At 36.2% G+C, this 26,605-nt stretch overlaps 1 protein-coding gene across 1 annotated transcript in view; it reads right to left on the bottom strand.

Moving 5' to 3' along the window:
* Positions 1–26,605, bottom strand: part of LOC123319210 (regulating synaptic membrane exocytosis protein 1) — a 301,043-nt gene that overhangs the window by 224,004 nt on the left and 50,434 nt on the right. The window contains exon 2 of the mRNA XM_044906078.1: positions 10,722–10,878. Coding sequence (XP_044762013.1) covers positions 10,722–10,760 — 39 coding nt within the window. The 5' untranslated portion in view covers positions 10,761–10,878. The remainder of the gene's footprint in view (positions 1–10,721; positions 10,879–26,605) is intronic.

The following is a 26,605-nucleotide window of genomic DNA, read 5'->3' as shown; positions in this document are numbered from 1 at the left end:
GGAAATATGCAACTTATCGCCGCAACTTGTGACTAAGCCCAGGGAATAGCAAGATGCATCCGTTGAAAATGTTGAAGACAGTGTCGCACATGAGGAAGTATTTTTTATCTAGCTGTTCCCAATTACCCGCCGTTCCCAATTACCCCACTCTCCCCTATACTTTTGTTTTGTAGCTCAGGATGCTTATTTACTGGTTTCAAAAAAGTCGATATTGAAATTCAATACAAGGAATAGAATTCGAATTTTGCGCCCCTCAATTTTAAAACGGAAAATTGTTATCAGACAGTTTTTCTGTATTGACAGTATGTTTTTAGCGCCTTCTCATTGTCAAATAGGTTTTCGCTGATCAAAATGTAGTCGGTTTTCAGTACTAGAGTTATAAGGGCGTTTCCGATCTTTCTACTCTATAATCTTTGCTTTGAATTCAAAAAGGATTAATTTGCTTACATATTTCTCCACCAAGGCCTATAATTTCCTAAGGTATATGTGCTTCCGTTTCTCTCGGTAATTCATTGCTGCGTTGTAGCATCGAGAAGCGATATCGACTTTTTGAGATGAACAATTGGAAAAATATTAAGAAATACATCCGAAGATACTAGATGCGATCAATTCCGTAGAAACGGTATACCCGTTTCTGTTTATACCCCACGATAATATTCGCCACACCGTGGTCGGGTCACGTTGCAAATCTAAATAATACATACAATTTGGCATTGAACACGTTATCCAGGTTCCACAACAAAGTCGAAGATACCCCCGTTTAATTCTCACGTGACCCATTTTCTTCACAAAGCGGTTCTCCTGAATAATTCATTGCATATGGTTTTCATTCGATGGAGATAGACGCGGCTATCAGATCACCAAGTTTCGCTCGTCTTTTGTTTCACTACAATGAAATGGGATATCCGCAGAGCTGTAATGTCGGTCATGGAATGCTTAGGTGAAAAGCAGATCGGAATTCGGTATAGTCATCCAATTATTTCACGAAAAGATTGATTTGGGGTCATGCTCCATTTCCTGCTGATATCTATCGATGGCATATTGAACGTAGATATTTGGGAGTTTTCAGCGTGATACATCCCAACGATTCTCAGTTAATGAGCTCAATTATGTAATAGTTGGGGAGCCAACGATGCTAAATCGGGATTTACTCGAGCGTCGTGGAGACCTAGTGGATTTTGAAGATTAGATGGTAGAAAGAAAAAAAGTGATGATGGATGCACTTTCAGCGGTGGGGAAAGCGTCTGCAGGTATTCAAAGTCGAAAAAAAATCGTCAGGTGTAGATACTCGAGCGTGTCAGATTAATATACTGTATATGCTTTACATGTCTCTGATAATAAATTCAAGTTGATATGACAGTTTGCGAAAATGCCGAAAGTGATTGAAAAAAGATACAGGGTTTCAGAAGGTGCTATTTAGAATTCAGGTCCACTCATTCAAATACATAGTTATACCCTGATATTCTAAAATCCACAATACGTCAGACGGTAGCGAATATATTCAATGTAAGAGAATTTTTACCTATAATGTTTCATCTGAATCTAAACTACTTATATTTTAGCTGAATATTTCCACAATCAGAAAGATTGTGAATGGAGAGGATGACAAAGAATTTCCTTTTATTGGGAGACCCAAAAAAGTGGTGGCATTTGAGAATTTTATGTTTGAGTGAATTAATGCGAAAAGTTTACTACAGGATTTTCGATTAATGTCATCGTGGAATGAGTTCCCGAAAATTTATTTTTCTATTTTTCATTTGACTTGTCCTGTACAATGTAAATGTCTTAAGGTACCAATAAATATTCATCTTGATTGAAACTTCCTTTAATTTCTTTTACTTATATTGATGCAAGATGATTTTTGTTGAAGAATTTAACATTCTTGTAATTATCTGTTAATTCTTTCGGGAGATACCCATTCCCAACCACTGCATCATATGCATTTCATCCTCGATTTCATATTCAATATTTTTGAAATCTACAACTGATGTAACGTATTCAAACTTTAGCCAAAGAAAATAACGAACATTAACTCTCCTCAAGCTAGTGCATATTATGATATTATACTGATCTCTTATATTTTCCACGCAAATAACTGGACTTGGTATGCCTTCAATCAGTTTGTATAAACTTCAATTATGTTCGTCACATATTTTCCGAAGAGATCCGACATTGTGATAAAATACGTAATATCAGAAACTTTTACGTAAAACAGGCAACATAGCGTTGATTTAAAACCCAAAACTGTTTTGACAAGCGTCATAACCCCACATTTTCGTACAAAGTGAAATGTGTCAAATTTCCATGGCTAACCGACTGCTGAAATAAAAGTGAATGGAGTATACATATATAGGTATTATTTATAGAATTTTTAAAAAAAAAACCTTACAGACTTATACAAGACCTGTATGTCAGTAGAGTTTCTTGGTGCTTTTTTATGATTTCCTTATGATATGATCTCTTTATGACACAATATACGAATTGATTAATGAATGAACAAAACACTCACTGCCGGTTTCATAAAACTTTGACTTTCTAAACAACAATTTGACAGTAACTCGGTTCTCAATGGAAATCAATAAAACCTCTGCATTTCTGAATATATTGAAAGAGTAGCAATTGAGAACCATTGAATGGACCTATAAAGATCATAATTTCCCCTTAATAGACGTGGATGAACAGTTCTCAATTGACCTGCAGTAAAATGTTCACTGCACATGGTGTAGTTAGTAGTGTTTGCTGAAGTCATTGTCTTAACGCCCTGAGAATTTTATCCACTTCGGAGTACTGAAAATTAGAATCAACGAATGACCGATTCACATGTTACGAGTTTTAATACTTAGACTTCCATTTTCCTTAGTTGAGTGAAAAACTTAATCTCGGAAAATCCATTTTATCATTTGATCCACAGTTCTTCACTATTCAATAAATCTCGAACAATATTTTGGTGTTTTCACCAAGAAATAAGACAAAAAACTAGAACGAGCTAGATAAACAAAAAGCGGTACGGGAATCAAAACATTCAAAACCTCCTTGATCAAAATGGACGTCTGAAATCTTAAAAAATTTCATATATTTCTGCAAATGGCACTCAAATTAATATTTTAACCAGTCCTAGCGTCTCAAAAACACGTTTGACAGACAGATGGCGCTCAAACCGCTTTAGTCGCCTCCTTTCCCATCTTTCTACTCTATAATCTTTGATTGAATGATTAAATGCAATCATATAGAAATGAAAGGGAGTTGCAAACCAGCATTTCGTTAAATCAAGATTATGGAATATTATAATATTCCTAGTCCATAGGTAAGGAGAATGATTCAAACTTAGGTTCTCTTGCTTTGAAACTTCCTTTCTTTTGACTTCCATTGATGCAAGATGACTTTTGTTGGAGAATTTAACATTCTTGTAATTCTCCGTTAATTCCTTCGAGAGATTCTCAATTACTGCATCATACGCATGTCATCTTCGGGCTGATTTTTTTGAAATCTACAACTGATGTAACGTCTTCAACCTTTAGCCAAAGAAGATAATCAACATTAACTCTCCTCAAATACTGCATATTAGGTATGTATGTGTCAATAATGAAATTTTCTTCCATAGCAAAAATAAATATGTTTAAAAACTGATCTCTTGTATTTTCCGTCACATATTTTCGACTTCATATTTTCCGAAGTGATTCGAGATTGTAATAAAACATATTTTACCTCTCAGTAATTGCGTATAATTACTGAGACTTTTACGTAGAAAGGACAATAAAGCGCTGATTTGAAACTCAAAAATATTTTGGCAAGCGTCATAACCCCACATTTTCTTAGCATACAGAGTGGAATTTGTCAAATTTCCATGGCCAACAATAAAAGTGAATGGAGTATAAATACGAAAGGGTGCAAAATTTTATGTGAACTAAAGCATGTCGTTGCCTCCAAAATTACATTGTTGCGAAAATTTTTGGCATGTAAATCTTTGGATAAAAATGTCACATTTGTCTTCCTTGACAAAACTTGGATTCACCAATTTACCAATACTTTTGTGCGTCAACAACTGATGTAATGTCTTCAATCTCAAGCCAAAGAAAATAACCAATATTAACTCTTCTCAAGCAAATGCATATTATTTTCTGTCACTAAATTAATTTTCACCCATTGCGAAAATAAATATTGTTACGAAACTGGGGTTCGTTTTCAGTTGAAAATGTTGATTAACAATTCCAAACGATCCTTTATTCATACAAAACAATACAATACTAATTCGTCTATTTTCCTATGTCACACTTTTTTTAGAACTGTCTCCTTGACAGTCATGGCAACTTATATTCAATTCGTAACACTGCCCTCCCTCTAAATTTGATCGTCCCGATCAAAAACCATGGTTTCACCATGATACGGCTTCAGTCTTTCCAAATGAACAACCTTCATCTTGGTCCCAGGATTACGTTGCACTCTGTAAACCACGTCGTTGATTCTCTTCTTGATTTTGTACGGTCCTTCCCAAAATGGTGTCAGCTTTGGAGACACACCTCTCTTTCTACGTGGGTTGTACAGCCAAACCCGGTCTCCTTCTTTGAATCCTCCTGAATTAGCTTTAAAATCATAACGAGCTTTCATCCTGGTCACGTCACCACATTCTTGACACCTTCTGCACCAGCTTTCTACATCATCCCTGCATTGGACCCAGTAAAATCTCTGCCTGATTTTGTCCAAGGTTTTGTTGACTCCCAGATGTCCTCCTGATTTTCCCTCATGAAATTCTTTCAAAACTCCACCTATCTTCTTTCTGGGCAAAACCAATTGGGAAATTGAGGACCTCCCATCAGATGATTCCCATATCCGTTTGAGTAATCCATTTTCCACAACCAGGGAATCCCATTGTGCCCACATTGCCTTGAAGATAGGATCTCTATGTGAAATATTCCTCCAGGAGGGTCTATCAGATCCGTTCTCTTTCCAATGTAGAAAGTCCTTGATGCTTTGGTCGGTTTCTTGGTCCTGTCTCATGTGTTCGGTAGTCCAGTTGTCCAGTTGTCCAGGTATCACTGTCGTTCGTCTTACATCGGCAACTTCTTCATGGCGTTCAGTTCTTCTAATCCTATTGACTTGGATGATCCTGGGGGCTTCGTTATCACTAGCCAGCATGCGCCCCGATATGCTAGCTAATTTAAGTTTTCCTGGTACCTGTTTGAAGACTCTCCAGATGTTTCTGTCCTCGCAGTTGAGTATGATCGTGGCGGTGATCTGGTAGGTGATGACGAGCGAGGTGGTACCCTCACCCTGCAGTCCCTCTTGAAATGTCCGCTCCTCCCACATCTGAAGCAATTTCTTCTTGGTTGGCTGGCGACACTACTATATCTGGATTCCATTTTCTCTAATATTTTGAGCACCTGTGATATACTCCTGCTCAGATTATCTTCCTGAGGCGACTCTTCGATTGATACCGTTCTCATTTTGGGCCTTGCGGAGATATTGAAGGCCGCTTCCACTTCCAATGAGCGAACTAGAGCTTCACTACATCTTTTAAAACTTGTCAATCTCAAAGTCCTCTGTATTTCGATGTCTTTCAAGCCATCAATGAATGTTTGCACCGCCAGTTGTTCTTTGAAACCCTCCGGGGCCTCTGGATAGGCGAGCTGGATCAGACTTTGAACGTCGGCTTCAAATTCCTGCAGGCTCTCATTAGATTTCTGTACTCGTGTTTTAAGCTGTGTCCTAAAGAGTTGTTCCCGATGTTGATTACCATACCTCAACTCTAAAGCCGCGATAAGATCACCATACTTGCGATGTTGGTCATCTGAGATAGTCTGCAGTATTGCAAGTGCAGATCCTCTCAAAGCCACTATGAGTGCAGTAGCCTTTTCCTGATCGCTCCATCCATTGGCTGCTGCCACCGCTTCGAACTGTTTATGGTACAGGAACCATGGTGATTGACCATCATAAATCGGTGGTTTGAGATAATTCTTTGATGTGGCAACCCTGTTACACTGCTCTTGTATTTTCAGTGATGCGATTTTCTTCTCTAATTCTTCTCGCACCGCACTAACTTCTTGTGTTATTTTTCCCTCCATTCCTTTCACCGTTTTCCAAACTATATCGATCTCTTCCTTTACATCTTCCCGTACCGCACTGATTTCTTCCTTTAGGCATACAATTATTCCTTCGGTTTTCTGGAAAATCTGTTCAAGGAATATTTTTTGTTGTTCTCTTTGTTCTTTCTCCTCTTGTTTTTCTATTTCACGTCGTTCCTCTTCTTTCTGCCGTCGTTCTTCATCTTTCTGTCGACGATCCTCTTCCTCTTGTTTTTCTTTCTGACGACGTTCCTCTTCCTCTTGCTTTTCTCTCAACATTCGACTTTCTTGCTCAGCAAACTGCTGTTTGATCATTTCCATTACATCCTCCATGTGATCGTTGTTTGTACTCCGTGTATTAACCATCAATTATTCGAAATATTCACTGAAATCCCACTTCTGACACCAACTGTTACGAAACTGGGGTTCGTTTTCAGTTGAAAATGTTGATTAACAATTCCAAACGATCCTTTATTCATACAAAACAATACAATACTAATTCGTCTATTTTCCTATGTCACACTTTTTTTAGAACTGTCTCCTTGACAGTCATGGCAACTTATATTCAATTCGTAACAATATATTTAAAGACTGATCTCTTATCTCTTGTATTTTCCATTCAAATAACTAGATAAGGAATCCCTTCAACTAATTTGTATGAACGTTAGTTGTGTTAGTCACATATTTTCGAATTAATTTATTTTTTGAAGAAAGTTCGTAATTAGAGACTTTTATGGGAACTTTTACGTAGAACGTACAACATAGCGCCGATTTAAAACCCAAAAATATCTTGACAAGCGTCATAACCCCACATTTTCGTACTATACAAAGTGAAATGTGTCAAATTTCCATAGCCAACCGAGTGCTAAAATGAAAGTGAATGGAGTATATACGATATTCTAATAAGCTGGCTGCACATCCTTGTTTGTAATCCAGCCAGACCAGGAAATTTGAGCTCGTCGGCCTATAGCGATAAAAATGGAACGTAAAATTCAGGCGTGAACTTCCTGAAATGCTGTTTCTAAGCCTTTCACCGTCGTCGGAGCTGAAGATTAATCTCGGTAGTTGGCGGTTGATTTCTGCGCCTACAAAGGAGCGGATGTAAATGACTCTGAAAAAGTTTCCTAAAGCAGTTCTATTAATCATGGCCTATACTTTCAATCCTCTTCGTGGCTTCTTTCTGTGCTATGAATATTTCTGCCATGTTTGAAACAACTTGAGTAGGAAATTATTCTTTTCATCGGTAGCGACGCAGCTTTGGCGGATATTTCTCTTCGGTTTACTTGCAGCCTCGAGAAACCATAGTTGATTGGAATATTGAAATGAATTTGTTGTATTATTAGAATATGAAATACAGAGAAAACATACAATACTTCAGTGTGACTTTTATATATTTTTTTATCAATTGTTTTTTAACACATAGGTGATAATTTAAATTCTAATTATTTACATAGAACTAAAAACTATATCTATGTTTCGACCACAAAACTGTCACAATTATATTATGCCTCTACATTACTATGTTGTATTATTAGAATATGAAATACAGAGAAAACATACAATACTTCAGTGTGACTTTTATATATTTTTTTATCAATTGTTTTTTAACACATAGAGCCATATTTTCGCGATTAAGACGCGTGAAGCGTCTTTAAGCGGTGCTATTCGAGCGAATAAGTCATGACGTCAGTCTTTAAGACGCTTTAAGCGGAACCTGGCGGTCTGTGGAGAGCGCCTGTGTCATAGAGTCATCTTGTCTCTGGCCTGTGTCGTCTTAAGCACAGAACGTCTTAAGCGGAAAGAGGTAATATAAAGAAGAAGGGAGAATATGTTGTTTATATCGAATTTGATTTGAATTCCTACTAGGGAAGAGTGCTTTTATTGCCAATAATGCAGTTTCTGCATTATCATTTAGAATAAATAAATATTTTTCAAATAATAGCCATAGAACAGAAATTGAAAAATTCACAATTCGATTCGCTGTCTAATGACAACGACAGATGACTCAACCATCAGCGATATTCTATTTTTGCGACAACAAAATTAATGACGTCACGCTCAAAGACGCTTTAAGACATCGATTAAGACGCTTAATCGCCAAAATATGGCTTAGGTGATAATTTAAATTCTAATTATTTACATAGAACTAAAAACTATATCTATGTTTCGACCACAAAACTGTCACAATTATATTATGCCTCTACAAATTCATAATAATTTTTTTCCGATTTTGACATATAAAGTGACACATTTTCAAAGTCATTAATGTTTTCAAATTTGGGCACTTTTCTTGAATATTTCGACTACTTAAACTACCTCTTTATACAAGGTGTCCCAGAATGAATGGGCAATCCTTAAACACCTCATAGAAGAACTATTGGTCACTCTGAAAAATATTTTTTTGAAAAGTGACGACTGCGGAATTGTATTTTTTTCAAATTATGTCAGTTTTTTCTCGGTAAAATAGTTTTTGTATAATATAAGAATATTATATTTCATGATAAAATATCAGAAAAAATTTGAGTCAGCATAATCAGTGACCAGAACCATGCTCGTGCAGATTTCAAAATGCTGCAATGCATCTTCATAACTTCTGTACATACAAAATTATCGCTATTATTGTTGAGAAAAAGTAAATTCGACCGAATGAAGAAATATTAAAACTGTATCAGGTTTCGCGTCTCTGTGATATTCACTTTGATAGTGTTTCCTTGATATGTAAAACTTTCATTAATTTTTGTGCTTATAGATATTAGTGTTAGTTTAAATTTTTTTTTTTTTGGCAACTTGTTTACTTTTTTAGTTCCACTGTTCATTGCTTCTTAGTAATTATATTCTAGTCTATAAGTTACCTTTTTGCATTTTAGTTTTAGTTTACAGTTTTTGTAGATTTCCCGTTACTGGGCTCTGCCTGTTGGAAATAAATCCTTATTATGATGTCTAAAAACATCTTAGATGACAAGCATACGATTGATAGCGATTTGCGGTTCGAATAAGATAAGATTTCTAAAAATATGGGGTATGCACTGATTTCGAATTTTGAGAATATGGGATAAGTTTCGATTTTACCTTTATAGTGGTCAGTTCAAAAAGAGAAAATGAATATCTTACGTCAGAAACCACTAATTTATATGGGGTTTTCATTATAATTTTATTCAATCAGTTCGTCACTTCGAAAAGACAAAAAAAATTTTATTCGTCTAACAGAAAAAAAAATTAAAAAAATTTTTCATTGAAGAACAAATAGTCATTTATGTTTCTATCTTTCCGTGGTGCAATTATCACTTCTATGAATTTCCACATGAAGAAATTTCCCGAAAAGACTCGCCATTAGCTACAATTCGTATCCTGGTAAAATTGATAAAAGACGTTCGTTAAGTGCTGCCATCTTTTCTGAGTGGAAACTATTGTAATATTCGTAACTTTTACTTATCGTTCAAGTGTTCCGGCAACACCCCACATTCTGGTAGTCTTTCCCCCTTTACGCCTCATACGGATGGCGAGAAAGTCCCGTGGTATAAACTCTTCTTAATCTGACAGTTTGCGTGGTGAAGCTGGTTGTAATGAAGAGTTGATAATAGTGAAAAAAAAAATTCCGAACGTGTCAGATTTTTAGAGGATACGTTAATTGGAACCAAAGGAAGCTACTTTTCAAGAGATTGACAATTCAGACGCAACGCAAGGTTACAGCGGTCCTTTCAAAATGAAAAAAAAATCGTTTCTTGTACATACTCGAGCGTGTTAGATTTTCATAAAGGTGGTTAATTTCAGTGTTGCAGACGTGTTCACTCATTAATTTGATACTAATCGGGAGGGTTTTCTTGATCTGACAGTATGAAGATGGTAACAAGAATTTTTTTTAAATATTTCCCATCCTGTACCTCTAATCGTTTCTGTATTCATTATGACAGTTGTAGACAATAATATTCTCTACAACTGTTGTAGACAATAATATTCTCTACAACTGTTATCTGAAGCAATTTTACATACTCTCAACCGTTTTCGAGTTAGCGGGCGATAAGGGAGAGGAGCTTAGCACATGCAAAAGGACAAGGCAAATTTAGAAACCCACTATAATGTACATTCATCGCCATTTATCTCAAAAACGTTCAAACGTAGAAAAAATTGCTTCGGAAAAAATTGCAGAAAATTTTCTGCTCTTCAAATTTTATAATGAATGCGAAAACAATTTGAAGAAGAAGAGATAATTCAAAAAACTGATTTTTGTGACTTTTATGGCTAATTTTTATTGTTTCGACTACTACTATTCTGACAGGCTGTACTAGACAATTCCCCCTATATACAGGTCTAATTTTTCGTAGAAGTACAGAGTATCTCCCCTTAAATTAATCTGAATTTCTCTCTTGGACTCCCCATGAAAAAAAGATATTTCGATACGAAATATTGAATTTTGTGGTGTAAACGTCCTCCATCCTCTTTTCAAATATTCCTGTTTCATTTCAGGGATTTCTGGATTGCCTGGATACCCCCCGATAGCTCGGCTTGGATGAGCTACCTTCGCAATGAAATGCGAAATACATCATTCCGTTCGGGTTACCTAATCCCTCTCCAAACTTCAACTTTTTCTGTGATGATGATCAATAACTCTCAATATTCGTATGTAGGTAAATTTATAGTATTGGGGTGAGTTTTTTAACTTACCTTCTTCATGAAAGACATCACATTCGTAGGCAGCATCATTTGGAGACAATTGTTATTGCAATTAACCAACAAAAAATGCCAATGGCTGCGGATAAGTGATTGTTACTAGTTGTGCTTGCTCTTCTTCATTACATGTTTGTGATTCTTCGCCATCCATCTGTAAAAAATAAATAAACTGAATTAATAGATGTTGGCAATCCTGCGAAAAATTGAAATCCATCAGTCATTTTCACTGCTACGTTTACGAATTTGTTCATGAAGGTTTAAAGTTTTTTCTCCACTTGGCTTCTAAATAGCTTCTGGTGTGTTTCATGATTTTATTCGTTGTTAATTGTATGTAATCCTGTTTTTAGTGTAATGGAATAATAATATGTATAAGTTTCATTATGAATATAAGGAGATTTTGAGTCGAAATTATGATTCAATATCATAAAAAGTATGCATAGGACAAAATGACATATTCATATTTTCCTTATGCATTCTCTGTATCGAATATTGATTCTGTATTGAGTGGTCATTCTGTACAAGTTGTTGCTCCGTATTCATTCAAGTGATTTATTCTGTATTAAGTTGTCATTCGGTGTTTAGACTTCAAGTGGTCATTCAGTTTTCCTTCCTGCTTTGCGAATTACCAAAGTGCGCTTAGCTTATTTTTGCTAAACTTCCGTAGCTCTGCTATTCGAATACTCTTTTTTAGCAGCGGATCCGATCTGTTACTAGTAGTAAATCTTTTTAGATTGTTCTCCTTGTCGCTTACCGGAGTGGTAACCACGTGCAAGCCAAGTACCACGGCAACCCATGGGACCGATGTCAATGGAAGGCCATGAAGCGAGTCTGGAGTTAAGCCAACACTCCGTTCTGTAAACTTGGAACCTGGCTTCAGCCCAAACCTCGTCCTGTCCTTTTTTCATCAGCTGGTGCGTCAGCCCGTGACCCATCGACAGCGAGGAAGGAGAGACACCCCGTTCTGTACGGGTTTTACCACTGCTGGAAATACGATTCTTGGCTGAGGTGTAAACCCGTTGGGAGCAGCAAACAGAGTTTTATAACGCTGTGCCTTTTCCCCCGTTCTGTCCGAGTTCTTTCCTGCTGTAGATACGATTCTTGGCTGGCGTGCAAACCCATTGTGAGCAAAAACAGAGCGGAGAACCAATCCCCACTGCCGTGCCTTGTTACCCGATCTGCAAACCCGTGATTTTTGAAACTCAGTTCCGACTGCAGCTGAGTGAAAGTCTTGATTCGGGCTCTCGGTTTGTACCCCGGTAAATCGGTGGATTTCAAAGTGGTGTATTAGTACATACCTATTTTGTTCCTTATTTCGAAACATCGATTAATATGTGAATGTGAAGTCGGATTTTGACCTTCAAGAGTTATCGCTAACACCCTAGATAACAAGGAACCTTGTTAAGGGTAGCCAGCGCTCGAAACATCCGAGAAAACGCCATTACAAAAGATTATTTCAAAAGTATTCTCAAGCTTATCATGGTCGAGCATTCCAAGACAATTTCATATCAAGATCAGGATACGTACCTGCTATATCGGAAATTGTCTATAATTTTCGGAAATCATTAGATTTTTTTTCCAGTTATACGATATAGACGATATTTTTTAATTTTGTCTTTGTATCGAGGCTTTACAAACAATTTCTGAGCTCCCATTGGATCATTTTTCTTTTGCATTTCGAAATGAAATTTGGTTGCCTGTTACTCCAAAACTTCTCAGCAGATTCTGTTTATCGAAAAACTGTTCAATGGAAATCTACTCTGAAAATATCAAGTCCCCAGATCTATTGCTCCCTAATAGTTGGAAAGCCCAAAAGGGGAAATTCGGGATTTATTCGAGCGTGTCAGATTAATATAACGGGAGATACCTTGGACCCTGTAGAGTACCTCTAACAAAAATTAGACCTGTGTAGAGGGAGAACTGTCTAGGACAGCCTGTCAGAATAGTAAAAAAAAAACGATCATTGCACATACTCGAGCGTGTCAGATTGAGATATATGTTGTTAATTACATGTTGAAAAGTATATATTCTCTATCTGACAAATCAAGCGTGACGGATATGTGTGATAGGGCGACAAACTTGCAAAAAAAAAGTCACGTGTACTTTCTCGTGCGCGGTAGCTTTTTTTTTAATTTGAAGCTTGTCGTTCAAGAATAGAATAACGGAAAAAATATAATCTGACAGTTTCATCAAACCGAAACAAAAAAAATTGGCCATAAAGGTCACAAAAATCAGTTTTTTTAATCATCTCTTCTCCTGGGCTTCAAATTGTTTTCGCATTCATTACAAAAATTGTAGAACATAACATTTTCTACAAATTTTGTCCGAAGCAATTTTTTCTATGTTTGGAAGTTTCTGAGATATATGGCGATGAATGCACCTTAGACTGGGTTTACACATTGACCTTGACCTTTCGCATGTTGGCTAAGCTTCTCACCTTTATCACCCTATAGCTCGCACACGGTTAAGGGTATGGAAAATTGCTTCACACAAGAGTTGTATAGAATTTCATTATCTACAACTTTTATAATGAATACAAAAACGATCAGAGGTACACTTATCTAAAAATGCCTTGATATCATCTTCAAACTGTAAGATTAAGAAAACTCCCCCATATTATTGTCAGTTCAAAGGGTCAACACGTCTGTCACACCGAGATTAACCATCTGTATGAAAATCTGACACACTCGAGTATATACAAGTAACGATTTTTTTTTTGCATTTTCAAAGGACCGCTGTGACTTTGCGTCACGTCCGAATGACCAGTCTCTTGAAAAGTAGCTTCTTTTGGGTCCAATTAACATATCCTCTAAAAATCTGACACGCTCGAAAAATTTTTTTTTACCATTTTCAACTCTTCTGTACAGCCAGCCCCACCTCGCAAAATGTCAGATTAATATGAATATTCATTATCAGAGACACGTAGGGCATAAACATTATCTTAATCTCAAATGATCGAGTATGTACACGTGACGATTTTTTTTACAACTTTGTGTAAACGCAGACGCTTTCCCCACCGCTGAAAGTGCATAAATCATAGAAGTTTTTTTCTTTCTACCATCTGATCTTCAAAATCAACCACGATCCAATTCCGATTTAGCATCGTCGGCTCCCCAACTATAACTGTGTATGGTGGGCCAGACAGAATTTTTTTTGACCAGAGATTCTTCTTCAACCCAATCGTTTGAGAACCTTTTTGGCTGTTATTCGAACAAGATATCTCAAAAATTTTGTAAATTGACCCAAATTTCATATTCCCAAGCTTTGCATGAGCAAAGTCAAGTTTCAACATTTTCGAGATATCAAATAAATATCATTATTTATTTCAGTTTCTCTCTCAGGCATAAATTCGTGAGTGCGGAAAATTTGCTGAAAATCAATCAGATACGACGTTTCCTACGCAAAAAGATATTGCACAAGGAAAGAACTTTTGTTCGATATAGAATCCCACTCACATACTGTCAAATGATGCATCCCCTGAAATTTTCCTTTGCGTGCACAGCATCACATTATTTTCATCTCCATAATTTGTACCCGATTGAACATCCATCAGGTAGTTAACGTTTGAAGTGCCATTAAGTCCGCTCTGGAAACTCGTTAAACTCTAATGATCATCCCAGCAAATTCAAGTGTCATATGTCAAATCTTGTGCAGTCGAACAACGAGGGGTTGTGAAAGGTTAGTCTCAATTTACGTGTACACTGAGTAGCCTCTAATGAATCGGAGATGAGTAGAGCTGGAAAATGAAATGTTAAACGACGAATGATATTCGTGAATGCAATTCGAACGCTCGATTCTCTTGTTCAGCAAAATTATTATACGATGTTTCATGTATGCGGGAACATTTTGGATAATGTGTTTCGCTCCGTCTATCCATATCTGGCACAAAAACTTAGAGTTGCCACTTATGCAGTAAAAGTTGTCTAACCTATGTAAGTACTAATAAATTAAATTCGAGGGTCTGTCTTTAATTCTAGACAGATAGTCTAGTTCAGTGTTTTGGGTGTTCTGCACTTCAAACATCAAATACAAAACAAGTAAATTAGAGCAGGGTAGCTTCGAGTGGAGTGGAGTGGAGTGAAGTGGAGTGGAGTGGAGTGGAGTGGAGTGGAGTGGAGTGGAGTGGAGTGGAGTGGAGTGGAGTGGAGTGGAGTGGAGTGGAGTGAAGGAGAGTAGAGCAGAATGCAGGATAGATGTGAAGTGACGTAAAGTAAAGTAGTGTTGGGTAAAGTGAAACTTAATGAAGAAAGGTGAGTGAAGAAAGAAAATTCGTCAAGAATAGATGGGAATAGTGTAAATTAGAGTACAGCAGAGTGAAGTGGTGTAGAGGAGAGTAAAGTAGAATACAGAATAGATGTGAAGTGACGTAAAGTAATGTTGGGTAAAGTGAAACTGAATGAGGAAAGTTGAGTAAAAAAAATTCGTCAAGATAGAGGTGGCACAGATAGTTTAAAATGAAAATGCACCTGTTCGAGCTTTTTTCTACAAGGGAGGAAATACCGAAGATATGGAATTTGTGCATTACTTTTTAATCTTTCTGTGAAACCAAGTTGTTGATAACTCTAGCACAGATTGAAGGTAAATTGATGATATCTAATAAGCATTTTCTCCTTATCAAAGAGTGTCATTATATACAGAGTGAGTTTCAAATATGGAATGCCTCAATTATCTCGGAAATGGATCTCACGATTTTTATAGATTTTGGTGTTCAGAGATTTTCTGGTATGGCCGATATATTATGTCATGGTGGTATTTACAATTCCGTCAGATTTTTCTTTTCTCTGTAATATTAATGGACTTTGTTAACTCAAATGGATCACACTACGTGTTTCTTGCCTTTTGAAATCCTTAAAAATACTGAAAATTTTTTCATGCAATATTTCCTAACCATGTGCCATAATTCGGAGTTATAGCTACATTATATCATCTTATCAAATAATATATACTCAGATGGCTGTGCTGGAAGTACGATTTTTGGCTGGCGTGCAAACCCGTTGGCATCAAAAACAGAGCGGAGAAGCAATCCTCACCGGTGTATTTGGTTACAAACCCGTAATTTTTTAAGCTGTTTTCCGAATTCATTGGCCGCTAAGTGAAAGTCTTGATTCTAGCTGACGAACGAATCCGTAACATCCGGCACGAGTTCGAAATCATAATTTTGACTGACACTAGTTTGAATCCTGATAAATCGGTGGGTTTTGAAGTTGTGTATTAGTAAGTACCTATTTCGTTCCTTATTTCAAAACATCGAATGGATTTTTAAGGCGACAAGGTTACTGGACTAACGGCCGTTTTCAATAATCCTATCTATCCATTGTTTCAGTTACTGAAGATAGAAAATGCATGTGATTTCATTTCTATGATCTATCTGCAGATATATTTTAGAATGGTTACCAATGGTTACTAATCGTCAGTAAGTGAAACGATGGATAGATAGGTTTATTGAAAACGGCCGTAAAAGTAAGTTTATTCTGCAAATGAAAAAAATTTAGAATTAAAATAACACATCATGAGAATCGAAATAAAACAAAATAACAAAGACCTATTCGTATTCAATTTACTGTTCAAACTCATCTACATTCCTTTTTATAATAATTTTTATAATAATTTATTTATAGTAGTACAACACTATAAAAAGTTACCGTCAAAACATACACGGCTTGTCAAACAAAATATGCTAATAATAGATAATAATATATCACAATCACATGACAAATACCGACTAACAATTTAAAAATTCATCAACTGTGTATATCGTCTTCTCCAATAAAAGTGCCTTAACCTTCCCACTGAATTTGTTCTTACTCAAATTCCTCACATTTTGAGGAAGTTTATTGTACAATTTGAGACATGTAAGATTTGTACCCTGTTGCAGCTTCTTCAAGCGAAGACATGGAAGTGCAAAGTTTTCTTTGTAACGAGTGTTATAGTTATGGAAGCTGGAATTAGTTTCAAACTTCTCCTTCTGTTGGTGTACGTACTTCACACAAGAAAGTATGAAGGATGAGGTGACTGTGAGTATTCTCTCCCTTGCAAAGATGGGCTTGCAGCTCTCTGTTTGTCTCATGCCATAGATCGCTCTTATTGCTCTCTTCTGTTTGAGGAGTACTCTTTCAATGCCACTACTTTGTCCCCATATAATGATGCCATAGAGCATTCGGCTATGAAAGGCGGAATAATAAGTCAGCTTAGCTGTTTCCATATTTCCAATTCGTCTCATCCTTTTTATAAGGTATATGGCAGTCGACAAACTTCCACATAGTTCTTCAATATATATATTCCAGCTGAGGGAGGAATGAATCGTTACACCCAAGTATGTGAGGCATTGATCGGATTGTCCCCTGCTGGTGAAAACAAGGTTTTGGGTTTTGTCTGAGTTGATCTTAACTCCATTCGCAGAAAACCACGCGCTTGCGTCAGCTAGGGATCCCTCCGTTTGATGAGCCGTCGTACCTCTACCTATATTCAAAAATGCAGTGTCATCAGCATAGCTAATTATTCTGTCAGCTCTGATGTTACAATGGAGATCATTTGTGTATAGGATGAAAAGGATGGGTCCCAGTATGGAACCTTGTGGTACACCCGAGAGAACTTCTTGATCTCCTGACAATGAGTTATTCCATCTGACTCTTTGGAAACGTTTGTCCAGATATGAACAGAATATTTCGTAGGCCTTGCCTCTCACCCCATAGTATTGAAGTTTATTTAGCAGAATATCGTGAGGGACGCTATCGAAAGCCTTACTAAGATCAACACAGGACAACTCCACATCCTCCCCTTTGTTATATGCATCGAGGATTGTATCTAGAGCATCAACCATTGCTGTTACTGTTGAATGTCCTTTTCTGAAGCCATGCTGAGAAGGATGGAATAGGCAATTTTTTTCGAGGTACCTGGTCAAGCGCTCTCTCAGAAGGGACTCAAATATTTTGGAGACTGCCGGAAGAACAGAAATCGGCCTGTAGTTTTCACAGCGATTCGGATCTCCCTTCTTCAAAAGTGGCGTAACTGCGGCTACCTTCAATTTGTCCGGAAATACTCCCTGCTCAAAGCAATCGTTGATTATTTTACATAACGGCCCCTTTATCAGTGGAACGATCCCCTTGAGTACTGAAAATGACATCCCGTAGACATCCTTACTTTTTTTATTTTTCAATCTATTGGACACCGATAAAACTTCATCCTCAGTAACAGGATGCAAAAACATTGAAGATGAAGGCTCAACTTTGAAGTTATTCAAAAATTTACTTGAGAGTTCAAGCGATGGGTTCAGATTTTTTTGAATCTTATGTCCTACTGTAGCAAAGTACTCATTAAGTTGTTTTCCCTCCACGTCAAATCTCGATCCTTGAGATGTTTCCTTCTTTCCCGTTTCTTCTTTTATCAACTTCCATAGGATTTGCTGTCTATTATCTGCGTTTTGAATTTTCCTAATATTTTTCTGCCTCACAGTTTCAGTTATACTTTCTCTGAGTAGCCTTTTCAAACTTCTATACAACAGGGCACTGTCCTCATCTCTCAACACATCAGCGATTGTTTTTGCTGCTTCTACTTTGTTTTTTAGTTCTTTCATTTTCTTCGAGTAGTTGTATTTATTGCAACTTCTCATTTTCATTTTCTTCAAAGGAAAAGATAAGTCGAAGATCTCCATCAGCGTATCATGGAATTTATTGAACTGAACCTGAGCATCATCGCAGTACACAGATTCCCAGTTGGTAGTCCGAACGCGCTGCCAAAAACTCCGAGAATGCTTCGCATTCATCTGTCGTACCAATCTGAAAGAATCCTTCCCATTTTTGTCTTCCAACACTGAAAACGTCATGATTTGTGCTCGATGGTTGGACAAGAGAGAGTCGCAAGTTTCCTGATTCCGTCCACTGCTCGGTATATTCGTGAACATGTTGTCAATACAACTTTTGGACGTTCGGGTTAGGTGGGAAGGTTCCGTAAAAACGTAATTCAGGTTGAACATCCTGAAAGATTCAATGAGCTGGGTTCTCCTAGCACTATGCTCTCGTATGTTCACATTGTAGTCACCTGCAACGATCATTCTGTCGCCCGCGTATTTATTAAGACAAACTTCCAGAACCTCTGTAATCCTAGAATCAAATAATTTGAAATCACCTGAAGGTGGTCTGTACACTGCAACCACAACGAGTTTCATCGACGGAATCCTCACTCCTGTCATCTCTATATTATTCTCAATCGAGAGGTCTTCTATATCAGGCAACCTTACAGACTGGATGCCATTTTTCACCACGATCACGGCCCCACCATGTCGAGATGAAGCTCGGCAAAAACACCCCGATACGTAGTAATTCTCAACTTTTATGCGCTGAATTAACTCGTAAGAAAGCCAATGCTCTGTGATGCATATTATATCTGCTTTTTTGTCATTCACGAAGTATGTGAATCCGTCTAGTTTATTTGATAAGGAACCCACATTCAAGTTGACAATGATTCTAGATTGTGGTTTTGTGATGTTCTGTTTCTCTGTTTTTTCGAGGAAATTGGAATCGAAAGCGACGAATATTTACACCACTCGGCCAGTTGTTTCCATCGTACAGAGCATCCTTCAAATCCAAATCACCACCTACCTTGAAAGCCATGCTTCCCGCGCCTTCCCTTATTGCTAGTTCCTCGATAATGAAAGATCGGCATGGAAAAAGCTGACTTAAATGTTCTTGTATCATAGCTTTTGTCGTATTTAGTGCTACCTTTCCGATATACAGCCATACTTTTTGCTTCACCCCGGAAAACGCATTCCGATTCTCCCCTTCATCATTTTGTCTGGAACCCCTAACAATATTATTTTTGTTGTTTCGTCTAGTTTGCACGGCTTTTGGGACAGCTGTATGTGGTATGTTTGCTTCGTCATCTGATTTAAATATTTCAATTGTGGATTCTCCAGCACATTGTGAAGATGTTTTGTATTTATCTTCCTTATCAACATCTGATAAATGAGTCATTTCACGGCGGCGTTGGAATGATAAACAGTTATCTGCGCGGTCTTCTGAAACCTCTCTGGTGGGAATTTCATTAAGTTGATATGAATCTTTTTTCTCTAATAATGCAGTATATTTTTTCAGGACTTTTATTTTATCCTGTAATTCTTCTATCATATTCGATTTTTCCTTTAATAACTCATTCAGGTATTTCAACTCCAATTCCCCCATTTTTCTATCACTTTCCTTTTCTGATGTCACAATGGGTTCCTCATCATAATTTACTGATATATTATCAGTATCATGAGCAAAGCCACTGCAGCCCACAGAATGCTCAAAACAGGCCTCGTTCAAATTAGATAATCGAGATTTTAAATTCTCGATTTCTTGTATTTTCTGTTCACAATCACACTGTTTGGAGGTTATGTTCTCACAACAAACTATTTTCCTTTCATTATCCACATACATTCCAGGAACTTTTAACAGGCAGCTGGGATGATAGGTTCCCTCACATTTAGAACACATCGCAACAATTTTCACCTCTGTGGAACACTTCTTACAGACTTTTTTTGGCGGAGCCATCTTAGTTGACTTTAAACGTCCGTACTCCACGAATTTCAAATCAAAACCTTTGAAAGAATAATATAGAATCGAGCTCTGGACTCTCCAGAAGAACACAACAAATAGCAGTCTGTTTTTTTTCAAAAATCCATGCTAATATGTGTAGAAGGTTGATTGAGCTCAACTTTATGATGTGAAACTTTTGTCATCAACTAGATAGCATAGCATGAACTATCCTCGCCAAAGGTGATTCTACATAAATCACTTCTTACTACAAATTATTTTTGAGAAAGTTGGGATAAAACTAATTGGTTGCTATTAACCTATTTTTTTTTACTATTGTGTGAAAATACTGAACTATAATCAGTATAGTTTAGTGTGAAAACATCCCCAATTATGTACAGAATTAATACAGACAAAGGTATACAAAATAATAATAGAGTCCTCACATCAAACTGAGTTTTTTATCCATAAAGATGCTATCACTGTAACGAAACAAGTGTATGGACATGTAAAACTTGTTGGAAAAATCATGTGATTTACTCTTTCAGAAAAAACGTCCAGTCCGACAGTAAAATCGATAACTAATTAACGGGGCATTCACCAACTTAATGTGATAAAAAATGTAATTCTCCAGAATAAGTCTGGGCACGACTAATTGAACGAATAATGGCAGTATTATTAAACTCCATTTTCTCAGCCCGAAGCAGATTGATGAGGGTAGATGCGCGGAGTCTTGAAGCCGAATAACTTTTCGTTTCCGCTGGATATTGCCATTTTATGGAATCTTATTATCGTTCGTGGATTACCGAATCTTAAATGAGCTTTCAGCTCCGTTCAAAGTAAAAATTTGCGAAATAACAATAATTGAGGTGTTGTGTCTTCAATTTGAGAAAGGAATTGTTTCACTGATTATGTACTGTTACGATCCGTTAAATAATTTAGTTTTTATTTATATATTATTTTTTATTTTGTTAATTCCATCAACAGAATCGTAACTCACAAAATGAAAATAAACTCACAAAAATAAAAATAAAATTCATTCCATTCAAGAAGTGACTTTTCTAAAAAATTATTTTGACTGACCATTCTCTATTATTTTTTATGTTTGTATGGCATCCAAAATTTCCTAACACAGCATCTATGATAAACAAATTTCTTCTGGTTCCTAATATTCATTGAACAAACTAAACTAAACAATATTATATTGGGAAAACTCAAACCATAACAGTACTTTCGTATTCAGTCAGTAACAAATTCCATTTCTTCGTAGTGCTGTACAGGATGTCCCAAATTCAATGCTCACTGAAAGCATCTCGAGAACTATAAGACTTAGAGAAATTCGGTGACAAATTTCATCAGGTACCATCGTCTCAAAGTAAATGAGCCATGAAAAGTTCTCATACTGAAAACCTCTTTGAACTAACAAATTTAAAAAAAAAAAAAAATTCTGAAAAATTTCTGCACGTCTGTGAATAAGATACAAAGACCTTGCCAAAAAAGTACCACATGACCCACTTTCCCTTTTCAAAAAATTTGGAGGGTTGATGGGGATGGCACAGGGTGCAACAAAAATCCTTCAAAAATGCATCAAAATTTGGTAGAAGTGAAACAAAATTGAACTGTTTTTTTTTGTTGCCAAATATTTTTCTTCTGAGATAATGAATATGTTCCATAATTTTGACGCGCACTCTATATAGGTACAGCGTGTTCTGAAATGTAATCGGAATTTCATCGATTCTTGAAGAACATGAATTCTCTTTTTTCAAATGAAATCTCTTGATTTCATGTTTTCGACAGCTCCAAAAATAAATCTTCAGTTCATTGTTTCCCAAGTAGTTCTGAAAATACTGAAAATATTCACGAAGCCCCATCAATTGTTGAGAGTAATTGTAATATTTAAAAATGTATGAAATGTCTAATAATGAAAATATGAGTTCTGATATCTTAATGTTGAATGAAAACCTTGTATACAGGATCTTTCACGAGGAACCTCACCCATATGTATACGGGAAACTACTGAACATATTTTCATGAAATTCAGCATTTATAAGTATTTCACGATGCTGATGAAATCTGAAATATTTTCAAGGCATGAGCACCTCCGGTTTTTCCGGAAATGACGTCAACTTCCGTGTTTCAAATTAGAACACCATTTTTTTATTGCAGAAATAGATTCCTTAGAGAATTTCAAGTTATTTTGATGTAACATTTTTCAGTTTTGGTTGGAAAATTCTCTCTGAGCGGGAAAATTCGAAAAAAAAATCGAAAATAGAGCTCCGCTGAAACAAGAATAACTTCCAGGTTTTTGGATGGAAAATTTTCATTTTTGGGATTTTTCAAGATGTAAGATTGATGTATCCACTTTAAAAATCGAAATCGCGATTCATGATACAGGGGGTGAAAAAATCGCTTTCAAAGTTAGGGATGACAAAATCGTGAAAAATCAATTTTTTCAAATTAGAACCCCATTTTTTTATGGCAGATATTGAATCTACGTTAAAAAATAATGTGAGTGTATGCATCACACCCTTGCCCTAAAGTGGATATTTTCTGAGTTATTCACAAAAAACTTATGAACCATATGCAAAAACTTACCATGTTTTACATTCTTTTTTTTAATGATAGATATCATTAATTACATCTGCCAAATTCCTCTTTATTCAGTAGCATTTTGTGTTTACTATTAATTTGGTGATAATTCGTATTAAGTTATAAAATCGATCACTATGCCTAATTTTACCAATGAAGATTATTTAAATCTCATTCTACTTCATGGAGAATGTAATAAAGTTGTAGATAGAACGATTCGACTGTTCATTGAGAGGTTTCCTGACCGACCCAGACCAACGAGAGATACCATTAACAGAACCATGACAAACTTGAGAAATGTCGGATCTTTCGTTAAGAAAACTATACACAGAGAAAAAAGTGTAGTAGAAGATGAGAACAACGAAATAACAGTTCTTGCATATTTTCGTGTGAATCCTCAAAATTCTCTCAAAGATGTCGAGACTGATCTGGGATTATCTCAATCGAGTGTTCGGAGAATATTAAAAAAACATAAAATGCACCCATATAAATTCAATAGGGTACAGCATTTGAAGGAAACTGATTTCGTCAGGAGAACAGAGTTTTGCGAAGCTATGATGATTCGATTTCAAGAGAATGAAAACTTTTTGGACTGTATAATTTGGACAGATGAATCTAAATTCACAAAGAATGGTTCTTTCAATAGGCATAACAGTCATTATTGGGATGAAGAGAACAACCACCACTTCAGACAATGGAACTTTCAAGAGACCTGGAGTTTCAATGTTTTTTGCGCCATCAAAAATAATGCAATTCTCGATGTTCACATTTATGATGGGACTTTAACTGGTAAGATAGAACACTACACATGTTTGCATTATTTAAAGAATGTTCTCCCTTAGGAGATAGATATTCTGACATATTGACTCAAATAATTGAGCCGCTAGTACAGAACCATAATGACTTATGGTATCACACGCGCGCCTCCACACAATTCACTCAATGTGTCAAATATCCTCTACAGGCTATTTGAAGATCGATGGTTGGCGAACAATGGTTCACATCTTTGGCCACCACGTTCTCCCGATTTAACTCCTTTAGACTATTATGTTTGGGGTAGGATAAAAAATATTGTCTACTCAACTCCCCTGACTGATAAAGAGGACTGCATAGAACGAGTCAGAAATGCGTTCAGGTTTGTTTAGATTTTTAGATTCATAGTTTTGAAACTCAATTTGGTTTTTAAACACTTTTGCAGATCTCTTCCTCCCGATGAAATAAGAAGAGCAACGCACGAAGCATTCCTGAGATGTATAAATAAATGTCTAGAAATTAACGGTCAAAACTTTGAGCATCTTCTCTAGTTATAACTGCGAGAGTTTGCCATGGTTCTCCTAATAGTAACTTGAAGTCGGTTTCAAGAAGGGGTGAAAAATCTACAGTATGGTTCAAATAACAGTTCCTGAAAATTTCATCTTTTTGGCGTGAAGGGAAAAGAAATAGCTGAAAATTCAAGACGAAAAACAGTTTTTTGTGAATAACTCAGAAAATATCCATTTTAGGGCAAGGGTGTGATGCATACACTCACATTATTTTTCAACGTAGATTCAATATCTGCCATAAAAAAATGGGGTTCTGATTTGAAAAAATTGATTTTTCACGATTTTGTCATCCCTAACTTTGAAAGCGATTTTTTCACCCCCTGTATCATGAATCGCGATTTCGATTTTCAAAGTGGATACATCAATCTTACATCTTGAAAAATCCCAAAAATGAAAATTTTCCATCCAAAAACCTCGAAGTTATTCTTGTTTCAGCGGAGCTCTATTTTCGATTTTTTTTTTCGAATTTTCCCGCTCAGAGAGAATTTTCCAACCAAAACTGAAAAATGTTACATCAAAATAACTTGAAATTTTCTAAGGAATCTATTTCTGCAATAAAAAAATGGTGTTCTAATTTGAAAAACGGAAGTTGACGTCATTTCCGGAAAAACTGGAGGTGCTCATGCCTTGAAAATATTTTAGATTTCATCAGCATCGTGAAATACTTATAAGTGCTGAATTTCATGAAAATACGTTCAGTAGTTTCCCGTATAAATATGGGTGAGGTTCCTCGTGAAAGACCCTGTATTCAAGAACATTCCTAAAATGTACTAATGAACATTTATTCTCGCTATGGTGATAAAACATGTATAACTAGGACCATCCTGTACAAAAGTTACAACCATATGGATATATCTGATGTAATATCATCTCAAGGAAAGATCCTCTTTCCAATATGAACTTTATTTATAGTCAAAGCAAGGGGAAAATTCCATATAGACGAAGAGCTATTATATTTCCATTGACCGATATCTCTGTGCAAACAGACATGACGAACGTTTTCTTTGAGGAAAACGAAAGATATAAGTTTGTCCTCCAGAAAAATAGGAATAGGATATTTTTTCTCATGAATTGTCGTTGTATAAACATGTATATGCTACTTGGCGAAATATACATTTCAATCGAATAAACGTGAAAAAGTCTTTGAGTAAAATTATGGATAGTCGCAGAGAGGAATTCACTTTGTGACCGCATATTCTTTGTGTATTACCTGTCGAACCCATCGAACAACTGTGGTTTAAGGGTTGTGGACAAAAACGATCAAAGCGGTCAGATATATCTCCTTTGTTTTATAGTCGACGTTTCGGTCCTGCTTAGGATTTTCCTCAGGACACTTCATACATAAGGACTTCTCAAAATCAACGGATATAAGTACCTACGGAAAATACAGGAAAAAGTTTTACCAAGCTTTAGCAGCCCATAGATTTGCTGAATGCCATTATTTCGATTTCGACAATGTTGAAATACTCGATTATGAAAGAAATTGGAAAAAAAGAAATAGCAGCGAAATGATACACATAAGACTGAACGACACTGTAAACCACAAAACTGACACCCAAGATCTTATAGCGTTTTCTATTAGTAAAACTAGTGCAGTGCGAGTGCATATTTTGATGTCACTAGAATCATTCCAAAGGATATGTAGCTAGTTCTTTCAATGGAATTCACTGTAATAGAATATTCCATTAGTGAAACTAGTGCTCATTGAGTGTGATCCAGTGCAGCACTAGTTTTATCAATAGAAAACGCTATTATTCAAATGTACACAAATTTTTGTATCTGTATCGTTATTCCAGAACTCCCGCAATATCATTCATATGTCTTCATTGTTTGCTTGTGATAACAGCTACTCTCGATTGATAACTCATCGAGTTTCGATGGTGTTTCCAATTCCTAGTTTTAAATTGAAAATTAACGCAGTCTTGTCTTGGTTGCAATTTTTCCGAATGTCAGTAAAACTAAAATATATTGTATCAGACTGAAGGAACTTGGTAAGTTGATAAACCACAGTTTCACAGAACCTAATTTATTATCTTTGTATATAGTGTGTACCTACTCTTTCATCGTGTTCATTATGATGTTTTATATATAACATTTTTATCGAGTTGACTTCAATTTTATCATACATTGTTATTGTTGTTAGCTGTCATTATTATTGTTTTGACTGTTTTTATGTATACGGACGAAAACCGGCATTTAGTTCAGCTAATTCTTGTTCTTCACCACCTGTCCTAGCTCCTGTCAAAATACTCAGCATTATAAGTACTATTGAAAAATTTATTTCTGATAGTTTGATTCATTTTGAACAAATAAAAACTCCTGTTATTTCTCTCTAAAAGTAAGGGTTTTTAGGAAAAGGAATAATTTTCCAACAGGTAGGTACGTGAGTCTTATTTAGGCTGGAATTATCTTGAAACTTGAATTAACCCAGCAGGCGGATATCATGCTGACATTATAGGGG

The sequence above is a fragment of the Coccinella septempunctata genome, chromosome 1, assembly GCF_907165205.1.
Source record: "Coccinella septempunctata chromosome 1, icCocSept1.1, whole genome shotgun sequence".
Lineage (NCBI taxonomy): Eukaryota > Metazoa > Arthropoda > Insecta > Coleoptera > Coccinellidae > Coccinella > Coccinella septempunctata.
Note: the sequence above shows the minus strand (reverse complement) of the source record. Positions and strands in the feature narration are given on the sequence as shown.